The sequence below is a fragment of the Primulina eburnea genome, chromosome 15 (assembly GCF_022965805.1).
Source record: "Primulina eburnea isolate SZY01 chromosome 15, ASM2296580v1, whole genome shotgun sequence".
Taxonomy (NCBI): Eukaryota; Viridiplantae; Streptophyta; class Magnoliopsida; order Lamiales; family Gesneriaceae; genus Primulina; species Primulina eburnea.
Genome location: NC_133115.1, coordinates 33,766,622 through 33,783,149, shown reverse-complemented (window position 1 = coordinate 33,783,149; position 16,528 = coordinate 33,766,622). Strand labels below are relative to the sequence as shown.

The following is a 16,528-nucleotide window of genomic DNA, read 5'->3' as shown; positions in this document are numbered from 1 at the left end:
GAAATAGTAATAATTTTGAAAAGCATACATCATTTTTTACTTCTTTTGTGGGCTTTGGCCCGCAAATTAGCATGAGGCCCAAATCCATTTATGCGTTACCCAATCCCATAACTCGTGTATCTTTCCACCAAATATGAACCAATCATTTGGATCCTACTGCGATAGAGGCATTGAGCTCTCAGTAGTTGCACAATCGACGATTCTAATGCCGTTCACCCTCCTTTTTCTTCATTTCATGAACTTTCTTTAACACAATGCTTTTCCTTGGTCCAATTGTGTTCTGAAATTTAGGTGTCCGCAGTCAAGAAAATGTCAATTTGCACCCCCTTCAACTGCAATAATGGACTCACACTTCACTACTCTAAAAATCTGAGCTATAAAGGGTGTTCATTCTCTCGTTTTGATAGTCAACTTCAGGTAACCACTGTCCCATATGCTTTCCCTTTTCCTCCTGTTTATTTCTCACATCCCTTTAAATTTGGGAGAGAAATATCTAAACTTGTGACTGCTGTATCTACGTCTACCTCAGATGTCGAAACAGTACCCAAGGTTTCATTCAGAAGTAAAAACCCGAAAGATATTAATGTTTTGGTGGTGGGTTCAACGGGTTATATTGGGAACTTTGTGGTTAAAGAGTTGATTAAAAGAGGTTTTAATGTCATAGCCATTGCTAGAGAAAGAAGTGGTATAAGAGGGAAGAATAGTAGAGAGGAAACGTCTGGGTTGTTAAATGGCGCGAATGTGTGCTTTTCGGATGTTACCAAGTTAGAATCTTTAGAGAGAAGCATTGAAAATCTTGGGATTTCTGTTGATGTTGTTGTCTCTTGCCTTGCTAGTAGAAATGGTGGAGTGAAGGACTCGTGGTTGATTGATTATGAGGCAACAAAGAACAGTCTTGTTGCTGGTAGGAAGTTTGGTGCTTCTCATTTTGTTTTGCTTTCTGCCATCTGTGTGCAAAAGCCCCTTCTCGAATTTCAACGAGCAAAGCTGAAATTCGAGGCCGAATTGATGGAAGAAGCCAAATTGGAAGAGGGTTTCACATATAGTATAGTAAGGCCTACTGCATTTTTCAAGAGCTTGGCGGGCCAGGTTGAGTTGGTTAAAGATGGGAAACCTTATGTCATGTTTGGCGACGGGAAATTATGTGCCTGCAAGCCGATCAGCGAGCAAGATTTGGCCTCGTTTATCACAGATTGCATATTGAGCGAAGAAATGACTAACCAGATTCTTCCCATTGGGGGACCGGGGGACGCATTGACACCATTGGAACAAGGGGAGATTCTGTTTAAGCTGTTAGGAAAAGAGCCTAAGTTTCTTAAAGTACCCATTCAGATAATGGACTTTGCTATTGGAGTTCTTGATTTTCTTGTGAAGGTGTTTCCTTCACTGGAAGATGCAGCCGAGTTCGGGAAGATAGGAAGGTATTATGCAGCAGAGAGTATGCTGATCTGGGATCCCGAAACAGGCAAATATGATGCAGGGAAGACACCAAGTTATGGCAAGGACACTTTGGAAAAATTCTTTGAGAGGGTGCTTCGAGATGGAATGACTGGCCAAGAGTTGGGGGAGCAAACCATTTTCTAGAGATTCTTTGGTTGTTGGTTTGTCTAAAAAATCCTCAAAAACTAAGTTTGCCTATCTGGTTTTTGGATTCTGGAAAAAAACATGGCTTTGTGTAATATAACTTTAGTGGCTCATTAATTGGAAATGTGATTTTTCGCCACTAACCTCTTGTACAAGTAACACCAATTACGTCATATTGTGACACGGCTTGTGTTGGAAATTACATTGTGATCCATAAAATCGTCTCACACGAGTTTGTGTGAAAACAATATGATATGAAATATTATCATATCATAATCAGTAAATAATAATGAAAAAGTAACTCGTGAAAAAGAATGAACTATCGATGCTAATGCAAAAGGATTCTGGCATTCATCCATATGTTACAAGCCATTGAATTAATTTTAAGGTAATATTTTAAGGGTATCTTGATATTCATAAGCGCAGTTCCAATTATCCATCGGAACTGTGATTCCAAATTTATGACTGAAGATCAAAATATAAATCAATGGCGCAGAGTTGGTTTAACTAATCAAATCGAAGGGGAAGTACAAAATCAAAACTAACAAGACCAAGAATCAAGTTGTCATCATTCATTGGTTAAAAAGTACATGCAAATGACCTCAATTTTTTTTCACCTTTTCTTTTGTCATTTCAAGTCTAATATGTTTTAAAAATATAAAAAAAAATCTCTTAAAAAACACTAGATCATAAAATTCGACTAAACTTACGATTTATCATAAAATTATATGATTCGACAAATTTTATGCTACTCCTGAAGAACTTCCGTAGGTCTCTTATGAGACGGTCTCACGAATCTTTATCTGTGAGACGGGTCATCCCTACCGATATTCACAATAAAAAAGTAATACTCTTAGCATAAAAAGTAATTTATTTCATGGACGCTCAAATAAGAAATCTGTCTCACAAAATACAACCCGTGAAACAATCTCCCACAAATTTTTGCCGAAAAATTCTCGTGACTCTTTCACTTGAGCCACATGACTAATCTATTTATCTTTTAACTCATGAAAGTTAGTATTACTAAATTAATTGAAACTATGTTGTATTTCTAATGAGTTGATGGAAAATCCAGACATAACTGTTTCTCTGCAGCAAATATTCTAACAGCTTTCTTGCTGAAACAACGGCCCACCCAAAAAAATCCTCCTCCTCTCTCACGCACCAGTACGTACCTCTGCGCGCATGCACGTATAAATTCCCCATTTTCGTGCGTTGAAATGGGCAGATAAAGTTCATTTCAGTGTGTGAAATGGGTAGCAGGGGGGAGACGCTGCTGGAATTCGAAGAAGATGAGATCAGAAATCTGTTTATGGGCATTATGGAAGGGTACAAGGATACTGTGATCCCACCATTTTCTGATTTTTCACCAATTTCCATCAGTGAAAATGGGCCCAATTCAAGAAAAGGAGACGACGAAGAAGAAGAATCCATATGGGCAGAGAATATACTCAAGGTCAAGGAACGCAAAAGGAGAAAGCAAATGAATGATAGCTTCTCTACTCTTCATTCTATGGTGCCCGGCCTTTTCGAGATATATAAGGTCGATTCAGTTGTCCCCCACTTGTAATTTTCATTTGATAAATATATTTGGTTAGATATTATGAGTTTGATTCCTGTTTCTCTGCATATTCATATTTTTATTCGTGGGTTTTGATTAATTCAACTAGATTAGATGCGAGTGACCGATGGTGTGAAGAATTGCATTAAGTTTTCAATTTATTTCATCTGTCATATGTTGGGCTAGATGATTATCTTTGTAAGACGTGCTAATTTATCAAAAGTTTCTGCAGTTTAAGTCTTATCCATCAACTTTCAGAGCCATATGTAAAGAAAATTTGTTTCTGTATGTATATCTATCTTTGTATATACTCTGTTTTTAATCAGTGGATCGATAATTATTGGTCTATCAATTTTGTGAACTCTTGAATTCGATTCTCAAAAATAGCCATAGCATCCTATATGAACTCAGAATGCCACTTAGTGTAAACTTAGCATGTTTCTGCACTTAAATCACATTTTGTGTTCTTCATCAAAGATTATACGATACTTGCATACAAAGATAACCCTCTAATCGATTATGTGAATTGTGACAAGTATTCGACGTTTATTAGAAGATATACTCGCAAGTAAGGAAAGGTACCCAAAGATCGGTATTAGCCCCTCGTGGAGGAGGCAACAATGCAATCCCTGTCTCTAATCAAGCTCATTATACTAGATATTATCTCTGTGCACTTGATACAAAAAATTTCTTGCATTCCTTCTTGCTCATCTTTTTTCTTTGAAAAATCTGTAATTTTGAATCTTCTAAAAGATTGGAGAATAGTAATGGTCTAACCTTGGATATTGGCTTTAAAATTCCATTGAATAAGTTGATTGGCACGCCAAAATTTTTCTTCTTAATGTTTTTTCTAATGCGTTTGCAGCCCCCAAGGGAAAAGATTATAGATGAAACGGTGAAGTTCATTAATTCCCTTGAAGAAGAGATACGCAGGCTACAGAGTCTGAGGAAACAGCCATGGCATGAATCAAGGGAGGCCAAAAAGCAAGTTTTATCAAAATGCACAAACCAGAACTCCTCTGTCAATGTCACACTATTCAATAAGGCCACATTCCTGGCCATTGAAGTCCCGTTTAGACCTGGTTTGATGACTGATATTATATATGTGTTGGATAAGCATCAAACTGAGATTTTGGAGGCAAGAGTTTCGGTTGACAACCGAAACTTGTTAACATTCGCAGCCACATTAATGGTACCGAAGCATCATGGATGTGACATTGCCATTCAGAAGATGAAGGAAGAGCTTCTACGCTTGTAGCTTTACTATGGACAAAATGGATTTTGATGGTGTTTTCTATGTTTGACTAATGGATTATGAATTCTTGATTGAATTTTGTGTGTAATAAGGTTATATTATGAATGTGTATGAGGCTGAGATTTATTTTATCCGTTTATAATATAAGAATTCAAAAGGTGTAATTTTTTTTTCCAACTAGCTCCTATGATGTTAAAGTTAAGAACAAGAAATTAGGAAAGAATATATTTTTCTTATTTTTGTGTGGAATATGTCTCTTGTGAGATGGTTTTTATCTTTGAGACGGGTCAACCATACCGATATCACAATAAAAAACAATAATATTGGCATAAAAAGTAAAAAAATTTTATGGATCACCCAAATAAGATATCTGTCTCACAAAATAGGACATGTGAAACCGTCTCACACAAGTTTTTGTCTTTTGTGTAATAAGGTTCTTTGATAGAAAACACGTAAATTGTTGTGTGACAATTAAAAATAATTTTTCTAACTATTTAAAAATGCTAGTGTTATTTGCACTTCACTCTATATTGAATTTTTATATTATAAATCGATAAATTTACACTTTGTCAATTCATTTAATTTATGAAACGAGTCTTCATACAATTACTCATTTTTTGTATTTTGTTATATTAAAAGTTTATTTTTATTTTTTTATAATTTCCTATATTTTTTTAGTGTTGGGGTGTATATTTCGAAATAAGAAATTTTTAAATTTCCTAAGAAATACATTCTATATTGGTGAATATTTCTTTGAATCGGTTGATTTTATTTTATTTCTCCATAAATGTTTTTAAATTAATGATGTTATTGCGATTACTTATTTTTCAATTTCGGTTTTATTTTTTTGATGAAAATATTATTTTGAGTTATGTATATAACATGTCTAATCAAACTTTTTTAGCTACTACAAACAAAAGCGTGAAAATAGATATTAAAAAACTTTTTTTATTTTTAACTGTGACGCAATAATTCAAGAGTTGTCTATCTGATGGTAAAATTTAATTGATTATGTGGAATAATGTACAATATTAAATTATTAGTTAATATTATGATGTATACTATTAAATTTGTTCACTTATTTCAAATTTTTTTCCAATCATCCATTAAAATATAAGATTTTTTTATTTTTTAAAATAAATAAATAATTTTTAATTAAGATGACATTTTACCAAAATTAAAAATAAATTGTTGTCTAAAATTATGCTATGAAAGTGTTTATTTTTATGATGAAACTAAAAATTAGCATCAAAAGTAATTTTGTCCATTTTTAATGCAAAATATCAAAATAAAATATCTTTAACAATTTGTGGATTAATAATACTATCACATGAAAAAAAATGTATACCTTGAAATTTATATTACCAATTTTATAGAGAAACTTTGCCAAAAAAATAATGTTTTTGAGTCCCTATCAGAAAATCATTTGTTCGCAGTTTTTGATCCATAATAAATGTGATCGAATAATAAGGTAAGCTTTAAAGCCCATTTACTTTCTAGTAAAAAAGGCAATGAATTATGGCAAAAATTTATATGAGATGGTTTTACGAGTCGAATTTGTGAGACGGATCTCTTATTTGAGTCATGAAAAAGTATTATTTTTTATAATAAGAATATTACTTTTTATTGTAAATATGGATAAGATTGACCCGTCTCACTGATTAGTATCTGTGATACGATATCACATGAGACTCATTCATGAACTATAATTGTGAAAAGATTGGAAGATCTCACCAAAGAAGGGGATAGCTCTATAGATTCGTTTACATGGTTCGATCCTTCCCAGTAAAACGCGGGGATAAGCCTAAGTATTCCTCAATGACCGATATCATATAAGTACCGTGAGAGAAACGTGAAAAGAACCTTATTTAGGGAGTGCAATGTTTGTACTCCATGAGTCCACATATTTTTTCTCGGATAAAAATCAATACAAAATATTAAAAATATGATATTAATATATAATATTTGAGTAATAACTATTTCAGATCTGATACTAATATATGATTTTTGAGTACTCAAATATTTGTAGCAAATGTTGATATTAATAAAATTGTTTTAATTTTATACTCAAAATCTTATCTCGTGTATCATATCTAAGTTATTTAGTATTCAAATATCATATATTAATATTATTCTAAATATTTTATATCGATTTCATTCAAAAAAAGAGAAATACACCATTAATATCAAATTTGAAACAATTGTGACTCAAATATCATATATTAGTATTATATTTTTAATATTTTATATTGATTTTAATAAATGAAAATAATATATGTGAGTCCAAATAATTCTCACTCATTTTTCTATCATGACAACTTTGGGATATTTTGACCAATTTACCGAAATATATATATATATATATATATATATATATATATATATATATATATATATATATATATATATATATATATATTTTGAGCATGGCATTTATTATTATTCTATCTAGGAAACCGTGAGGGCTGCCTCAGATTCACCGAAAACATACCGCCAATCGAATCCATTCGCATACACGTTACGTCTGATTCTGTTTGTGCTTCAAACAAATCTGCCGAAGTTGCTCCGCCGCTTCAGCCATTAATGCATCTTCATCTTCTTCCTCCATTTTCTCACTCAATTCCGCCGCTGTAATCCGCATTGACTTTTCTCCTTTCTTCTCCAAGAAAACTCTCTTTATGGCGTTCGCAATATTTTCCCTCCTCCAATTTCCATTCTCGTCCTTTTCAGCCTCTGCCCCGACACCAGCCTCAACCAGAAGCCGAGCATTCAAGTACTGATCCAGTTTCAGAGGTAAAGCTATCACTGGAACAGCGAAGTATGCAGTTTCCAATGTGGAGCTCATTCCGCAATGAGACATGAAAGCACCCACACTTTTGTGCGCCAATATTTTGTCCTGTGGAACCCATCTCTGCACAATCATACCTCGTTCTTTAGTTCTGTCCAGAAATCCCTCCGGGAGTTCCTCTTCGATGTTAATCGTCGCCCCGAGAGGAGATCTCAATACCCATAGGAAATCAACATCGCAAAGTTCCAATCCTTTTGCTGTCTCTTCCATTTGGTGTTTGGACAAGTAGTTTTCGCTGCCAAATGAAATGAAAAGAGTTGAAAATTGGGGTTTATTGCTCAGCCATTCCATGATTTCAGCATCGTTTCCTTCTGCATTAGTTAGCGTAACGAGTTGGCCCACAGGTACCACTTTCTTCTGGCACAAAACCGATAAATAATCGATGTATTTCCCTTCAATTGCCCTGCAACTTTTGATCAAACAGATGTCACTAGATTCAACAAAATCCCCGCCGTAATCCTGGCGAGATTTATCATTCGCGACATGGGATGCATCCATCCACAAAGACCTCAATTCATGCTCCCGAAGATACAGCCCTGGATAAGGGAATGGCGAGTTTTTCATATTCGAGAGGTGAAAGAAAAACGAATTCGAAGCGGCCCCCGTGGTGCTGAAATGCACAGCAGGAATCCCCATCGACTTAGCAAGCTTTACAGCCCAGTGCTGGAGCACATCGTACAGCAACAGATCAGGCTTTACACTCCTTAAAATACCTGAAAATACATCCTTGGACATCTGAAAACCCTGGAAAAGTTTCGATCTAAGATCCAGCGGCGCGGTTTTCGTGCTGTGGAATTGGGGAGGAAAATCCGGCGTAGATGGCAAATGGATTTCCAGGATTTTGATGGAGGAATTCGGGGTCCCTTCGAGTTCCTTGCGGATTGAGACGATGTTGATTGCAGTCGAACAAAAGTAGACGTCGAAGTTTTTGGCGGATAGTTTCTTTGCTAATTCAAGAAAAGAGGAGATATGGCCGTATGCTAGCCATGGATACATGAGGATGCTGCATTTTTTCGTCTCCATTTCTTTCTTGTTTGATTGATACGATACTTCTTCGGATATATTTATTTGGAAAAACAAAAAATAAATTATTACAATAAATAACTATATTATAATAAAAATAATAATAATAAATTTAAGCAAGACAAATTGGCATAAATTAAGATAGCTAATGAAAAATGAAAATTAAGACTGTCAACGTAAATCACTGAACATTAAATAATACACTAAAATTAATATGAGACTGTGTTATGAGGTAATTTTATGAGGTGAATATTTAATCGATCTATAAAAAAATATTACATTTTATATATTTTGAAAATGATATATGAATTACAAAATGGATTAGTAAGAGATTGCGATTTTACGTGCAAAATCCCTCTAACTGGATGGTAATCAAATTTTCTCTTTTGACTAACATTTTAAATTTTCTTCCTGCTCATCTCTCTATCAAACGCCTTAATTTCTTTTATTTTTGTGAAAATTAGCACAAATTAAGGTTAGTTATTGTATAAGAGTAAGTCTTTTGTGAGTGAGACGGTCTCACGAATCTTTATCTGTGAAACGGGTCAATCCTACCGATATTTACACTAAAAAGTAGTACTCGTACACCCCGTTTGGTTCGAGGGATTAGGAGTGATAGACTAATTTATCCGGCCTAATCAAGTGTTTGGTTCAATTTTAAATAAACCTACCTTATCCCTCCTAAGTATGATTAAGTTATATTAGGTAGGTTAAAATAATACCTCCTCACCCCTAGGATTATTTATCCCACTCTTAATACCTCCTATTTTTCCGATTTTACCCTTCTCCTAAATTCAAACTCACCACCATTTCCCGCCACCGACCGCCGCCGGCCAACCACAGACGGACCGCCGACCGCGGCGAGCACCGGCCGACCAGCGACGAACTGCCAACCACCGGCCGAAAACCGGCCGACAGCGGTTAGCGACGGTTTGTCAAAAAACCGTCGCTATTAGCGACGATTTGTCATAAACCGTCGCTATTAGCGACGGTTTGTGTAGAAAGGTTTGTCAAAACACCGTTGCTATTAGCGACGGTTTGTTTATAGAACGTCGCAATTAGCGACGGTGTATTTAAAAAACGTCGCTCAATGTCTAATTTTTAGTAATTAAAATAATTCAAAACAAGATCGGCGACAGGTTTTTGAGAAACCGTCGCTAATAGCGACGGATTGTTTTCTCAAACACCGTCGCTATGAACGACGGTTTTTGAGAATCCGTCGGTAAGTTTCCGGCCGTCTCACCTGCTGACCTTTTCCGATCGACCATTTCCGCCGGCCGCCACTGTCGCCGTCGCGAAGGGAAAGGACAATTTCGTCTTTTCATCAAAAAATTCAAAATTATCCTACACTTAAAAATCTTACCAAACATAATATTATTTTACATCATATATTACAATTCTATCACAATCATTTTCTTTATCATTTACATACTAATCATTAGTTTATCCTATCCTTCCAACCAAACGCAGCCGTAGTATAAAAAGTAATAATTTTTCATGGATGACCCAAATAATAGATCAGTCTCACAAAATACGACCCATGAGATCGTCTCATACAAGTTTTTGTCATTGTATAATTAAGATTCTTAAAAAACTGGATAAATAATAATAAATTTAAGCAAGACAAATATTGAAAATTAGCATAAATTAAGATTATTTATTGAAAAATGAAATCAAGACTTTCAATATGCAATCTTTGTAAAATTGGACAATCCATAATAATAAACTATAATATTTTCGTTAAAAATATTTTTTAAGCAAGACAAACAATTGTAGATGAAAAGAAATAATTTTTGAAAGAGTTTTGGAATAGTTTTGTAATTTAATAGTAGTGTGTAATTTTCTGATGAACATTTAATGTACACACAGTATTTTCTTATTTATTTATGTTAACACTCTCTCGTAAAATCATCCAAATATAATTTTTTTTATATGAGTAAAAAGTATTTATGTACACAACAAAATTATTGTAGATGGTTCAATTGATGCATAATCCAACCACAAGTCAATTTTGCTTTTAAATTAAATTGATTTTAAGTCCAATTATTTTTGTTAAATACACATTTTATTTTCAAAATTATTTTCTTGTTTAAAATTTTCTTTTTTCTTCCATTAGATCTTCCTATCCGGAAAAAAATTGTCGGTAATTTGACCGGGTTGCCCATCATTGGAACAAGTGGATTCGTCTCTTATAGTTTAGGAGTGAGTTTCGTGTGAGATCGTTTTATTAATCTTAATTTGTAAAATTCGTCGACCCTACTCATATTCACAATAAAAAATAATACTCATACCATAAAAAATAATACTTTTTCATGGATGACCCAAATAAGAGATATGTCTCACAAATACGACTCGTGAGACCGTCTCACACAAGTTTTTGTTTAGTTTTAGAATCCGCAATTTAACCAATGCTTCAGCATAAAAAAATTAGTATAGTTATTTTTAAAAAATTTACTTTGATAAATAAAAATTATATTCTTTTTATTAAAATATTGAAATGATTAATTATTACAAATATTTGTATACTCAAATATAACATATTTATACATTTATAATAAAATGATATTACTTTTCTTGATCGATAAAACATTTTTTTTAACTGATAGTATTATATAAAATAAAATTATAACTCAATAAATACAGTTAAATTTATTTTAATATATTAATAAAAATATAATACAATAAATTTTTTATGTTGGAACTCGGGAGTACTTTGTCGAACGATCGAAGCAACTATAATGATCGTTTTAATTTTTCGAAATATGGTTTTGATCTACGGAGATATATTAACATTTATTTTATTTTTGTCTAATTTATTTATGGCAAAAACTTGTGTGAGACGGTCTCACGAGTCGTATTTGTGAGACGGATCTCTTATTTGGGTCATCCATGAATAAGTATTACTTTTTATGCTAAGAGTATTACTTTTTTATTGTGAATATGGGCAGGGTTGACCCGTCTCACGGATTATGATCCGTGAGATGGTCTTACATGAGACTTACTCTTTATTTATAAAATTGTAATTTCGTTAATATACAATAGAGATGGAGGAAAGCAGTTATTTTATTATATATTTACAAACATTTTTTTAAAATATATCATAGTTGAATATATATTTATTAGTTAATAATTATAATATTTTTATAAAAAATTATGATATGTATTTATTATAATATAATTTTAATCAGCAAAATAATTTTGAAAATAAAGTGTGTATCTAGTTATAATTTAATAATAATGATTGATTCAACAGCAATTTAGAGTAGGGTAGATTTGACTTTTTCATTTATAATAATTTGTGAAGATGAGAAATATAAATTACAGTACATTATGGATCACACAAATGATAATAAAATCCAGATTTAATGAAGATTTGCCCTACCAAACCTTTACGTTAAATAATATTATTCACAAAAGATTGACACTATATATAAAATTATTGTTCTATAGCCTGAATTGGTAAATTAGAATTTCTAGTGTTACATACAATTAAATATATATATATATATATATATATATATATATATATATATATATATATAAGATAACAATTTTTTGAGGAAATAAAAGTGTGTAAAAATAATATATAATAATTGATAAAGGCATTCAAATTAGCGTATGAATTTATATCAGTTGTATTTTAACCAGATAGATACATTGACGGTTAAATGATATTTTTAACTTCACATCTCACGTCTGGTAGGTCGAGTATGTCGTGGAGGCACTAAACAGAAGCCAACTTTCAGAAAGGCAAGTGTGAATAAGTGAAAGCTTCGGGATATTTGTGGTGGGAATGTTCTTAAAATTGTTGTTTTGTAATTGCACTCTTTAATATGTATTCATCAGTCGTGACAAATTTACTGAATCGAATACTGCTGGTTTCAAAATAAATATCAAAGCATGAACAAAATATGAAAAGAACATGAAAAACTATATCAAGGACTTCAGAGGAGATAACTCATCTTTTGCTGATCTAAATAGACTGCTCCCTCCGACTACATTTCTCAGAAAGCCAAGTTGGTTACAAAAGTTTTTAGAGACTCGCAAGGAATTGAGCAAAGCTTGGATACTTCGGCTCCCATCCTAGCTCAGCTCGAGTCTTCGAGTTGTTTAGTTTCTTACCTAGAGGGCCAGTTCGTCCTTCAAAAGTAGAAACATTTGACCACATCAGAAGATGGGGGATGATATATTATACCACATCCAGAGTTCTAGATTATTGGATTATAATAAAGATGTGGCATCAAGTGTACAAGAATTTTGGATGATTCTAAAGCTTCACATTAAAAGAGAGGTTCCTGCCGTAACAGGATTACACAATCAATCCTATGTGAAGTCGATGTACCTGTGAAACCTTCAAACTTCTCACTGAACTTCCCACTCTCATTGACCAATTCCATCACTTGTTGCCTGAAAGAAAACGTGAATGAAAACTACTAAAAGCATCTAAAATGCTTTTATACATCGTCTACACTACTTATACAGTATCTTACACTATGACCTGTATAGTTGAACGAGAATACCTGGATAAAGGGTGATTGTCACAGCCAAGAAAGATCCGACCACGAAGTTTCTTTCTTAAGGTAGCAACTGTGAGTGAAGCTGCATCCTATAGCAGTGTACAGACCACAGCATTAATTGTCATACAATAAAGCAGATATTACACATTTATAATGGAAAAGTAATAATCATAGAGTTCGTGCATTTACCTCGTAATGTATTAGATTGAGGATATGATCTGGACGAATATCAGAAGTCCCCTTCTTCAACCAGAATGAATGGGCTCCTCTGTCTGCTTTGTACTGAGAGTTAAGGTCACTGTTTATATAACTCACTTCCAGGAAATGTCTATTTTGATATAATGTTTACTACTTAAGAGTCCATATGGATATGTAAAGTCCAGCCAATCTAACAACACAACCACGGGCCTCCAACACCGCATTCTCTGCCTCCAGTAGTATATCTGTTTTGGGGCTCCTCCCAAATGGAACTATTGGAGATTCCTATACAGTAAGGCAAAACATATCAGTATTTCGTAACTATAAATACCATACTATTGGTTATAACAACAATATTTCTTACTTGTATATTGGCTAATGTTTTAACAGGAAATACTTATTTCAAGAAACATTTCAAGCAGTAAAACAAAACTGCAAAGGTGTTGCGGCAGATGGCTGTTTTATGCCAGATGAGATACCTCATCACATGATCCATTGTCACTGCAATCATAGGGAGCTGAACTTGAAGTAAAGATAAAAGAACCTTCCCCATCCCAACTCAAAGTTGCTTCCCTGATCGTAAGACACAACACAAAGTTGATTCCATAAAATGAAACTGGCATTTGACTTCTAATATACTAATACCATCAACAGAGCTAAGGAGAGTGAATTAGTCTACAGCATAAGTTATCATGGTTTCTTTCATAAGTAAAGCAAAGAAGTTGCTGATTAAGACAATGAAAGTTCACAATGGAACAGAATAGACAGGTAAAGTAAAGAGCAACTCATTAACATTAGATAGGCCATACCTGTCACTGTATGAGCATATGCCAACAACTTTAAGCTAATAATGTAAAAAATGTGATATAGTCAGTGCCTATCCAAACATCCAGAATTTCTTGAGTTTTCATAACTCTTCAAACCATCCATTACTTTTAATACTTCCTCATGTTAAAGCTAAAAGAACTGAGATGAGTCTAGTTAGTCGGTTCTCACAAGCAAACTTGCTCTTATAAAAAAATCCATAACATGTAAGTAATGTCCAATGAGGTAAATGTAAACATTTAAAAACCCATAACCCAAGACATCTAAAACCATAGGGAACATCTAAAAACCCATAAGTAGAAGACAATAAATATTTCCCTTCTTTTTACGTAGGAGCAGATGTTGAGCATACCGGACTTCACCAGGGTAATCCATACTTTGTGATGGAGGTGCACAAAAAATCACATAAGGAAACTTATGTTTCACTTCCACTCCCTTCAGTGATGGGCTGATCCCCAATTTAATTAACTCCTCGTGATGAGTGTTTGTCCTTGTTTGCCCACAAATTTGGCACTGGGGATGCTCCTGCCACGATAAAACATTTACGTTGTTTAGTCCTTCATTAGGCATATGCATTAAGATGCATAGTTTACAAGAGTGAAAACCAAAACAATAATCACATGCTCTAAGATCCCCAATAGATATCAACACAACTTGTTTACAAGTCGATGTTAGACTAACACAACTGAAAATTGTACAAGTTCTAACAATAAAAGCATTATACGGCCATGCATTCATGAAATAAATGAAGTTATCGGAAAAATCCACCAACATAAGTTCAATTTTGAGCACCAAAGTACCTTTCGCCATTGTTCAGCCACTATACGTCCTAATACGCCTGGCCCGACTATCAACAAGTCATGAGCTCCTATTGCCTCTGTAGATAGAGCTTCCGATTCATTGCAGACACCTTCAGCATATCAGTCACACAAATCAAATTCTGCATACGTTGATTTACCTCCATTTAGCTTGTCTCTGTTTGTTAAATCCAAAAAAGTCACTAAAAAAAACATCGTCCAAGCTTGGTTCAGATAAGCCGAAACTGCGATTCATCTTACAGTGCTCGACAAAACCATCTTAAACGAGCTTCAAGTGAGTCGAATGCCCACAAAGTTAAATTTCAAATTCGTCGCGTGACATAAGAAAACGACCACAATATCACTAAACAACTCAGTATACCTAACACAATCCGATCGCCACAAAGAGCTAAGTGAAGCATTATCCATATACATATAAGCGATTTAACACATAAGAACACCAATTTCCACACAGTTTACACCCTACAATAGCATACGTATACGCTGCTCACCGATGGCAGAGGAAGCGTTGACTTTGACTGAAATCCTGGTGTTCTTAAAAGAAGTGAAATTGAAGCTTCCGGGAAATGAACGAGAAGCAGCGGCCACGGATATGAAAGAGCTGAAATACACCGAATTCGGCATTTTCGGTACGATGATTGTGTTGGCAATTGCATTTACGCATGAAACCATCTTCAGATTCAGATAATGGTGGTGATAATTGAGAGAGAACAAGACCATCGGATGAAAATCCACAAATTTGCTGTTACAAGTCTACAGAGAGTATATTTTTTTAATAGTGTATTCTACGAGGAAAACGGGAGTGATGGAAGTATTTATTAAGAAAAAGGGATTGAATGTAATTTTACTTTTTTATCCTTTATTTTAAATTTGTTGAAAAACTAATTTTGTAATTAGAATATTTAAATATTTATTTTATTTTTTTATATAATATAATTTAATTTATAATTTAATTAAATAAAAATAATTTATAATCCCATCCTTTTTCCGCGACCCACTCTTTCTCATCTCAACCCAAGATTTTTTTTTTCCTCATCTGCTGTTGCTGCACACTCAAACCATCTTCCATCTTGCATCATTGTTCTGGTTTTTTGCTAAGAATTAACGATGAGTCTAAAAAATATTCATCTGCAAGAAATCCAACGAGAAAATCACGTATTAATAAGAAATTTATTTTGAAATTTGAATTTGTTATCGAAGTTAGATTTGGGTCGAGCCCTGGGTCGAGCTCTTCGTGAAGAGGAAGAGCTCGACCGTGAGCAGCAGCTTAGCTGCTGCTCTCGGGAAAGCTCTTCCCCAAGAGCACGACTCAAACCCAATTGGGTTGTGCTTGGGTCGTGCTGACCCAAGAAGAGCACGACCCAAATAATTTTTTTACTAAAAAAATCAGGTTAATTTTCTTAAAAAATTATTATTTCATTATTGTTTAATGTATATCAATGTATAATTTATGTTTGTTTTTTCATTGCAGCGGTGAATGTGAAGTTTACTGTTTAGCGACAGCAAGTTATACCATGTTTAGGGAAAATGCCTATCAATTGAACGATCAGAAGATTGAAGAATCTAGGCATTATTGTTGTTGTTGTATTTGTGATAAATTATGGTCGTTGGATTAAAACATTTATATGATAGTTGGATTAAAACATTTATATGATATTTTACATTGATTTTTAGTTAATTTATGTGATATTTTTTTACTACATTCAATCTAATAACGATCTCATACAAAAAATATATTTAGAGAATGATTCATCAATTGATCAATTATATAACATCATAAAAAATGAAAGCAAGTTGTGATTTGAATTGTATTAGGATTATTGTTTCTAATCACACAAATTGTAGCTCTTTAACTCGACCCACTCTACCCAATTTGGGTTGAGTGGGTCGTGCCACACA

General features: G+C 33.6%; 4 protein-coding genes across 4 annotated transcripts; 2 read left to right on the top strand and 2 right to left on the bottom strand.

Annotated features, from left to right (window-relative positions):
• Window positions 1–123: 123 nt before the first annotated feature.
• LOC140814505 (divinyl chlorophyllide a 8-vinyl-reductase, chloroplastic) lies at window positions 124–1,727 on the top strand. Its single transcript, XM_073173518.1, has one exon. The coding sequence runs from the start codon at window positions 310–312 to the stop codon at window positions 1,582–1,584; it is 1,275 nt and encodes a 424-aa protein (XP_073029619.1). The 5' UTR covers window positions 124–309; the 3' UTR covers window positions 1,585–1,727.
• A 905-nt stretch (window positions 1,728–2,632) lies between these two features.
• LOC140814594 (transcription factor TT8-like) lies at window positions 2,633–4,548 on the top strand. The gene is made up of 2 exons (XM_073173625.1): window positions 2,633–3,127; window positions 4,011–4,548. The coding sequence occupies exons 1-2, from the start codon at window positions 2,837–2,839 to the stop codon at window positions 4,401–4,403; spliced, it is 684 nt and encodes a 227-aa protein (XP_073029726.1). The 5' UTR covers window positions 2,633–2,836; the 3' UTR covers window positions 4,404–4,548.
• A 2,265-nt stretch (window positions 4,549–6,813) lies between these two features.
• Window positions 6,814–8,298, bottom strand: LOC140814628 (mogroside IIIx synthase-like). The gene has a single exon (XM_073173664.1). The coding sequence runs from the start codon at window positions 8,269–8,271 to the stop codon at window positions 6,919–6,921; it is 1,353 nt and encodes a 450-aa protein (XP_073029765.1). The 5' UTR covers window positions 8,272–8,298; the 3' UTR covers window positions 6,814–6,918.
• Window positions 8,299–12,072: 3,774 nt separating this feature from the next.
• On the bottom strand, window positions 12,073–15,411 carry LOC140814535 (uncharacterized). The gene is made up of 9 exons (XM_073173557.1): window positions 15,121–15,411; window positions 14,612–14,721; window positions 14,164–14,336; window positions 13,466–13,559; window positions 13,164–13,271; window positions 12,978–13,070; window positions 12,792–12,877; window positions 12,614–12,678; window positions 12,073–12,411 (listed from the first exon to the last, which is right to left on the bottom strand). Exons 1-9 carry the CDS (start codon window positions 15,347–15,349, stop codon window positions 12,305–12,307), a joined length of 1,065 nt encoding a protein of 354 aa, XP_073029658.1. The 5' UTR covers window positions 15,350–15,411; the 3' UTR covers window positions 12,073–12,304.
• Window positions 15,412–16,528: the final 1,117 nt, after the last annotated feature.

Excerpts from the sequence above, each read along its gene's own strand:
- LOC140814505 (XM_073173518.1), top strand. The coding sequence starts at position 310 with ATGTCAATTTGCACCCCCTTCAACTGCAATAATGGACTCACACTTCAC.
- LOC140814594 (XM_073173625.1), top strand. The coding sequence starts at position 2,837 with ATGGGTAGCAGGGGGGAGACGCTGCTGGAATTCGAAGAAGATGAGATC. Across the intron at positions 3,128-4,010 it reads GCCTTTTCGAGATATATAAG|CCCCCAAGGGAAAAGATTAT; the intron begins GTCGATTCAGTT and ends ATGCGTTTGCAG.
- LOC140814628 (XM_073173664.1), bottom strand. The coding sequence starts at position 8,271 with ATGGAGACGAAAAAATGCAGCATCCTCATGTATCCATGGCTAGCATAC.
- LOC140814535 (XM_073173557.1), bottom strand. The coding sequence starts at position 15,349 with ATGGTCTTGTTCTCTCTCAATTATCACCACCATTATCTGAATCTGAAG. Across the intron at positions 14,722-15,120 it reads CAACGCTTCCTCTGCCATCG|GTGTCTGCAATGAATCGGAA; the intron begins GTGAGCAGCGTA and ends GATATGCTGAAG. Across the intron at positions 12,679-12,791 it reads GACAATCACCCTTTATCCAG|GCAACAAGTGATGGAATTGG; the intron begins GTATTCTCGTTC and ends GTTTTCTTTCAG.